The 7,842-nt window shown below is 45.2% G+C and overlaps 1 protein-coding gene across 5 annotated transcripts in view; it reads right to left on the reverse strand.

Annotated features, from left to right (window-relative positions):
* Window positions 1–475: 475 nt before the first annotated feature.
* The window catches only part of LOC117883093 (V-set and immunoglobulin domain-containing protein 4-like), a 40,780-nt gene continuing 33,413 nt past the window's right edge, over window positions 476–7,842 (reverse strand). For all 5 annotated transcript variants that reach the window (XM_034782080.1, XM_034782077.1, XM_034782075.1 and 2 more), the window contains 3 exons: window positions 5,141–5,254; window positions 3,644–3,665; window positions 476–1,894 (listed from right to left, as the gene is read on the reverse strand). In XM_034782080.1, the coding sequence (XP_034637971.1) occupies window positions 1,681–1,894; window positions 3,644–3,665; window positions 5,141–5,254 (350 nt within the window). In that variant the 3' untranslated portion in view covers window positions 476–1,680. The remainder of the gene's footprint in view (window positions 1,895–3,643; window positions 3,666–5,140; window positions 5,255–7,842) is intronic.

Genomic DNA, 7,842 nt, shown 5'->3' on the forward strand with positions numbered 1-7,842 from the left:
TTTAATTTGTGTGTGTGTGTGTGTGTGTGTGTGTGTGAAAGAACTATTCTTGTCTTTTTTAACCTACTCCACTGGGGCTACTAAACGATGGTTACTGGATTGGTGGTCAGCTGGTTTTGCTTTACAGCTCAGGAGAAAAATCATCCTCCCTTTTGTGCTCCAGCTGCTCCTGGTCAGCAGGTGGAAGCAGTGGTGTGGGGCAGCCAGCATTGCCCTGTCTTTGCACAGTACCATTTCTGTGTGCACAGCTGCAATGCATTCTCAGTGGAGTTGCAATGGTATAATTAAGAGCAGATCTGACCCTGGCTCAGCAGGTCTGACAGCAACACAAAATAGTAAAACTTTATTTGTGTCATTAGAGTAAGTAGCTGTGAGCTAACCTTTAGGACCCAAACTCTCACATCCTCTTGTGCTGTCACTACAATGGCAGGCAAGCTGCATGTCTGTGAAAACTTGTGTGAAGAGACTGTACCAGTGACTGTGAAAACACTTTATTTTGAATAGGGCACGCTGTGCCCCAAATCACTCTGCAGAGTTACATCAGACAAGAGAGCAAGGGGAATAAATTGCAGGAAACAGAATGAGCGTGCATTGTATGATGAAAGACCAAAGTGGTCAGAGTCAAGATTCAATAGACTCCTTGAGACCCCTTTGCAATTACCATGGGAGAATATTAAAATACTCAGCACTTATCAAGCACTTGCTATGTTCAAGGCACATTACAAACATGAAAGCCTCACAACATCCCTGTGAGATAGGTCAGTATTAATATCTCCATTACACAGATAAATAACTGAAGCTGATTGGCATGTGTCTCAATCTAAGGCCACACAGTGAGCCGGTCAGAGCCTATATTAAAACTCAGGAGATTCTGGTTCCCAAACCCTTGGCTCATATCACTAGACCACCCGTTTCTTTCCCCTCTAAACTCTGACTCAGGATGACAAAGTCCTGTAACATTCCTATTATATTGTGTTCCTATTCCCCCCACCCTAAAGTCAAGCTGTAGTATTTTCCCCAACGTCCGCTCTGATTTTCCAGAAGAGAGGCAGGAAAGAAAGATGCCATTCTTTCTTCTAGCAAACAATCAGCTCCAATCTGACACATCCTGGACATCAACCAAACCCTTATGGTCCCTTTACCACCCCGCCCCAAATCTTGGGGAGAAGACCTGAGTGCAAATAAGATGTAAAATCAGTGGTTTAATGTAGTGGAGGAAGCCAGAGAACTTTCCTCCTTTTAACAAAGTTCCCTGGCCCTAAGCATTCAGTAACTTTCTAGCCAGGGAATGTACACTTATCATTATAGATCTTTTTATTGTTTTTATTATCATTTGTTAGGTATGTTACAATCCACTATTTACCTTGATCTGCAGCTTCAAGACTTTTGTGGAGCCCCTTTAGCCCTGATCCCCATCCTTCAGGATGCTCACAAATTAATCACTGCATAAATCAGTTAGATAACTGCTTTGCTGAGGGTTTCTGCAACAAAGGCCAGAGCTCAATTTGCTAAAGAAGCAGAAGGTGACACAGTTCCCCTTGAGCAAATAAAGGAATGAGTTTAGAATATTTATCAGAGGAGAAGACAGACGGGAAGGAGGGTTTCCCTTGGTGAAGGGTCACCGTTGAAGCTGTCCAGCTCTATCTTCTGCACTCCTGCTTGCATGAAAATGCCGGTTCCCTACTGAACATCCCCCACTTCATATTCAGATTCCATTGCATTCACAAGAATCTTGTATTCAATGTTTTCCTTTATGCTTATTGTCTCATATTCATTCTCTTTCACAGGCTGTGTCGTGTAGTTGTTTTTGACCGTGGGTTTTCCCTCCTCATACATGCACCTGCCATTGACTCCTGAACAAGTCTGTCTTCTCGCGTCATTCCTCGTGTTTTGACTGAAACAAAAGTCCAACGTTAATGGGAGGAAGGAGCCAGGGGAGACTCGACATCTTCAGATTCTAATCTCATTTAAATCAGAGCAGGGTAAATCTAGAGTCATTCCACTAACTTCTGTGGAGTGACTCTGGATTTGCAGTGTGGTATTTGAGATCAGGCTCTGGGCCTCTGCTTTTGAATGACAGAGGAATATTAGCTGTGGAATAACAAGACTCCTGATCAGGGCCAGCTCCAGGCACCAGCCCACCAAACTTGTGCTTGGAGCGGCACCTGGAGGGGGGCGGTGCGGCGCTCCGGCCCCCGGGGAGAGCGGGGCCACGGCCGGGCTCGCCGCCCTCCCCCCCGGCGCCTTCCCCCCGGCCGCCCTCTCGCCGCCCTGCCCCCTGCGCTCTGGCCGCCGGGGGGAGAGCGGAGCCCCGGCCGGGGCTTGCCGCCCTCCTCTCAGGGCTCCGGCCGCCAGGGGGAGAGCGGAGCCCCCGCCAGGGCTCACCGCCCTCCTCCCAGGGCTCCGGCCGCCCTCCCCCCCCGGCGCCCTCCCCCCGGCCGCCGGGGGGAGAGCGGAGCCCCCGCCGGGGCTCACCGCCCTCCCCCTGGGGCTCCGGCTGCCCTCCCCCCCGCCCCCGCAGGGGGTGGGGGGCGGCCGGCAGCTTTTTTGCCTGGGGCGGCAAAAAAGCCAGAGCCGGCCCTGCTCCTGATACTAATCCAGGGACGTTATGGGATGCTGTGCAAGTTGGTTTAAAGAGACATGCAACAATGATGAGAGAGTCACATACAAAAAAGTGGCAACCAAGAACAATCAGCAGAGAATTTGGCTCCAACGTTAGCTGATATTACCATACTGACCTCAATGGGGCTACACCCATGGGGAATTTGGCTGTTGGAGAATAAACGATAGAACAAATAGTGGACAAATTGCAACACATGGACCAAATGCAGCTGATAAAGTTCTCTGGCCACTTCTTTATAGTGAAGGTGCAACCAGCGAAGAGCAGTCCCAGAATGCAGTGCACAATATTGGTCAGAGTTAGACCTTATTTTAACATACTGCTGTACAAACTTCACTGATAGAATAGCACCTGGACAAATTTCATTGGCAGAATATCACACTGCAACATACACTCATATGATCACTTTCATTGGCATCTGGATAAGTAGTTCCCACATTACGTATTGTTTTTATTGTCGGGGCCTTTAAAGTGGCAGCTTATCTTGTGTATGGGTGTCAGTAAATGGAAGAGTAGGACACAGGGATTCAAATTTAGGATTAGGATGGTCCAGGAAGAAATACCAGGGAGTAATGGAATGAGGTTCAGCAAAGGACAGTTTGGATGAACATTAGGAAATGGTTCTCAACAGGGAGACCCATTCAACTGGGATATTATCCCAAGGGAAGAGCTAGAAATTCCTGTTCTTTAGATTCTGGACAAAACACTGTGAATTCACTACAGAGGAAAATCATGCACTGGTCTCTTTGGTGAAGGAACAGAGAATCCAATAGGTCTTTTCCAACTCTAATTTTGGTGTGATTCTAAGATATCATTCAAGAACATTTCTATCGCTGTCCCCTGTGTGAATAACTAAACCTTCATGCTGTCAATCACATACACCATTAAGCTATTCAAACCTCTTCTCCTGTATAACCAAAGAGGACATTCATTCTTCACTTGGCAAATAGTTTTCCTGCCACAGAAATCAATATTACAACCCCAGAAGTTCTCTCAGCATGACAGGTGATGAATCTTACTCACTATGTTACTTCATACGGATTATCTGAAAAAAAGAAAAAAACACAAATGTGAAAATTTTGCATTTTTATTACCCCACAGAGAAAATCAGTTTTATTTTAAAAATGTGCTCATTGAAAGAAGATTTAATAATGATAAATGGCACTTACATAGCACTGTTTAAAGTTTTCATAGTACTATACAGACATTAATAAATCCACTCAAGCACCCTGCTAAGTACGTTTTTTGTTACCATTTTACAGGTGGGAAAATGGAGGCACAGAGTGGTTAATGACCAGCTGAAAGTCACAGCTGAGCTGGGATTAGAAACCAGGAGGTCTCACCTCCCAGCCTTGTGTTCAGTCCATTACATCTCGCTGCCCCACCCTGATTGATATTTCTGTACAACAATTATTGAAAAAAAATTGCCATTTCTGAAATGAACACTAGAAAGCTCTTACGATTGGGACTGAATGTATTGTGCCTGCCCAGCTAAGGAGCAGACACTAAATGGATTTAGCCTCTGGTGACTGGTTATCTGGGGCCAGGAGCGGCGCCAGGGTTTTTGCCGCCCTAGGCAACAGTACTCCTCCTCTGAGCATTCGGCGGCGGGGGTCCTTCTGCTCCGCATCTTCAGGGCACTTCGATGCCGGGTCCCGGAGCGAGTGAAGGACCAGCTGCTAAATTTCCGCCGAAGTCCCGGAGCGGAAGGACCCCCTGCCACCGAATTTCTGCCGAAGACCCAGAGTGAAAGGACCCCCTGCCACCGAATTTCCACCGAGGGCGGCAAAATGCCGCCCCTCAAATCCTGCCGCCCTAGTGGAAGCGCCGGCCCTGTCTGGGGCCCAGATTCTCTGTCTCCTGCACATGACCTCTCTTGTATGCAGGCAATGGCTCCATCAAGTGAGGCAAGAGGAAGTGGTTACCCCCTGATTCACCAGTAGTCTCTAAGGTGCCACAAGTACTCCTGTTCTTTTTTTAGTATGATCCATGTTGAGCTGGTCTCAGCTAGGAATTACCTACTCAAGTTCTACAGTCAGTAGGAGATATGCTGAGGATTGGTGTCAACTGGAGGCTGCTTTTAGAGAATGGAACCATGCTGATTTCCTAGCAACCATCTCTGGGGTACACACTTGCAAGATGTGCATTCACAGTCCTGCAATGGATAGACAGAGTACCCTCAGTTCAGTGCTCATAGGAAATCTAGGAAGGCAGGTACTGTGATTATGATTACCCTGTCCATTCCCTTCCTTGATAGAACATGCCTGCCCCCTTGTGTTCAAATATGAGAAGTGACTCATTTTCCTTTCGTTGTATTGCATCAGTATTCTAATTTGGGGCCAGCTCATTCCTTCCAGTCTATATGCTGGAATGAGGGAAGCTGCTTAGAATATTATTTATTCTTACTGAATGTCCATGTATGTAAGCTAGGCCAGTGAGTAGTCTGTGGGAGTGCAATGTGACTACTGGCCTGCTGGGAAGACCCCAACTATCTGGAGTGAGTTACACCTAATCACTCACCCTCCTTGCTCTTTCTCCTGCACAAGACGACAGCGACGACAACAAAAACCACAGCCGCACAGAGCACAACGATCAGGATGAGGAGATAGAGGGGCAGGCTGGTCTTCCGCAGGGCTGGATCAAAACAGCACAAACTGAGGTTTCAAGCAAGGAAGCAGTTCTGCTTTGTAATTAATAAAAACAGCCACAACCACGATGATGGACCTTTCCCTTGGGAGCTGAATGTACTGACTGAGGCCTGGGTTATGTGGTTTATGTTTGTGTCCCTTCCTCATACTGAGTCAGCCAGCTGGGCCAAAGGGGTAGTGGTTCAGTCCAATCTATTGTCTCACAGCTGGAGTTCCTGCACTTGCCTCCTGCTGTGATATTGTGGTTCATGGTCAGCATCTCCACTCAGAGATGAAAGGAAGCCCCTGCTGACTGAGAAAGTAGGAGCTGTGCAGAGCAGAGCTGTGCAAAACGTTCACATCCAAACATCAAACCATATGAAACTCATCTGGTTTGGGGCCTCATTAAAACTCTAGTTTCAGCTCATCTCATCCAAAGTGTCACCACGGTTCACAGATATTTTGAGACATGCTGGGTTTTGTCTCAAAAATCACGTGATATCTATTGTTTCACTGAAAAACTAGGCAAATCATGACAGTTGAGATTTTCAGTATATTTGAATCCTGAAACTCAAAGCAAACATCAGGATTTGGACAAACCCACATGGACTGGAAGCTGGGAAGGAGGTGAACATAAGAATGGCCATACTGGGTCAGACCAAAGGTCCATCCAGCCCAGCATCCTGTCTAACGACAGTGACCAATGCCAGGTGCCCCAGAGGGAGTGAACCTAACAGGTAATGATCAAGTGATCTCTCTCCTGCCATCCATCTCTATCCTCTGACAAACAGAGGCTAGGGACACCATTCCTTACCCATCCTGGCTAATAGCCATTAATGGATTTAACCTCCATAAATTTATCTAGTTCTCTTTTAAACCCTGTTATAGTCCTAGCCTTCACAACCTCCTCAGGGAAGGAGTTCCACGGGTTGACTGTGTGCTCTGTGAAGAACTTCCTTTTATTTGTTTTAAACCTGCTGCCCATTAATTTCATTTGGTGGCCCCTACTTCTTATATTATGGGAACAAGTAAATAACTTTTCCTTATTCACTTTCTCCACACCACTCATGATTTTATATACCTCTATCATATTCCCCCTTAATCTACTCTTTTCCAAGCTGAAAAGTCCTAGCCTCTTTAATCTCTCCTCATATGGGATCCGTTCCAAACCCCTAATCATTTTAGTTGCCCTTCTCTGAACCTTTTCTAATGCCAGTATATCTTCTTTGAGATGAGGAGACCACATCTGTATGCAGTATTCAAGATGTGGGCGTAGCATGGATTTATATAAGGGCAATAAGATATTCTCTGTCTTATTCTCTATCCCCTTTTTAATGATTCCTAACATCCTGTTTGCTTTTTTGACTGCCACTGCACACTGCCTGGACGTCTTCAGAGAACTATCCATGATGACTCCAAGATCTCTTTCCTGATTAGTTGTAGCTAAATTAGCCCCCATCATATTGTATGTATAGTTGGGGTTATTTTTTCCAATGTGCATTACTTTACATTTATGCACATTAAATTTCATTTGCCATTTTGTTGCCCAATCACTTTGTTTTGTGAGATCTTTTAAAAGTTCTTCACAGTCTGCTTTGATCTTAACTATCTTGAGCAGTTTAGTATCATTTGCAAACTTTTCCACCTCACTGTTTACCCCTTTCTCCAGATCATTTATGAATAAGTTGAATAGGATTGGTCCTAGGACTGACCCTTGGGGAACACTACTAGTTACCCCTCTCCATTCTGAAAATTTACCATTTATTCCTACCCTTTGTTCCCTGTCTTTTAACCAGTTCTCAATCCATGAAAGGATCTTCCCTCTTATCCCATGACAACTTAATTTATGTAAGAGCTTTTGGTGAGGGACCTTGTCAAAGGCTTTCTGGAAATCTAAGTACACGATGTCCACTGGATCCCCCTTGTCCACATTTTTTGACCCCTTAAAGAACTCTAATAGATTAGTAAAACATGATTTCCCTTTACAGAAACCATAGTGACTTTTCCCTAACAATTTATGTTCTTCTATGTGTCTGACAATTTTATTCTTTACTATTGTTTCAATTAATTTGCCCGGTACTGACATTAGACTTACCGGTCTGTAATTGCCAGGATCACCTCTAGAGACCTTTTTAAATATTGGTGTTACATTAGCTATCTTCCAGTCAATGGGTACAGAAGCTGATTTAAAGGACAGGTTACAAACCATAGTTAATAGTGCCACAATTTCACATTTGAGTTCTTTCAGAACTCTTGGGTAAATACCATCTGGTCCCAGTGACTTGTTACTGCTAAGTTTATCAATTAATTCCAAAACCTCCTCTAGTGACACTTCAATCTGTGACAATTCCTCAGATTTGTCACCTACAAAGGACAGCTCAGATTTGCGAATCTCCCTAACATCCTCCACTGTGAAGACTGAAGCAAAGAATTCATTTAGTTTCTCTGCAATGACTTTATCGTCTTTAAGTGCTCCTTTTGTATCTCAAAAAGAAGAACAGGAGTACTTGTGGCACCTTAGAGACTAACAAATTTATTAGAGCATAAGCTTTCGTGGACTACAGCCCACTTCTTCGGATGCAGTGGGCTGTAGTC

Source organism: Trachemys scripta, chromosome 9 (genome assembly GCF_013100865.1).
Source record: "Trachemys scripta elegans isolate TJP31775 chromosome 9, CAS_Tse_1.0, whole genome shotgun sequence".
Taxonomy (NCBI): Eukaryota; Metazoa; Chordata; order Testudines; family Emydidae; genus Trachemys; species Trachemys scripta.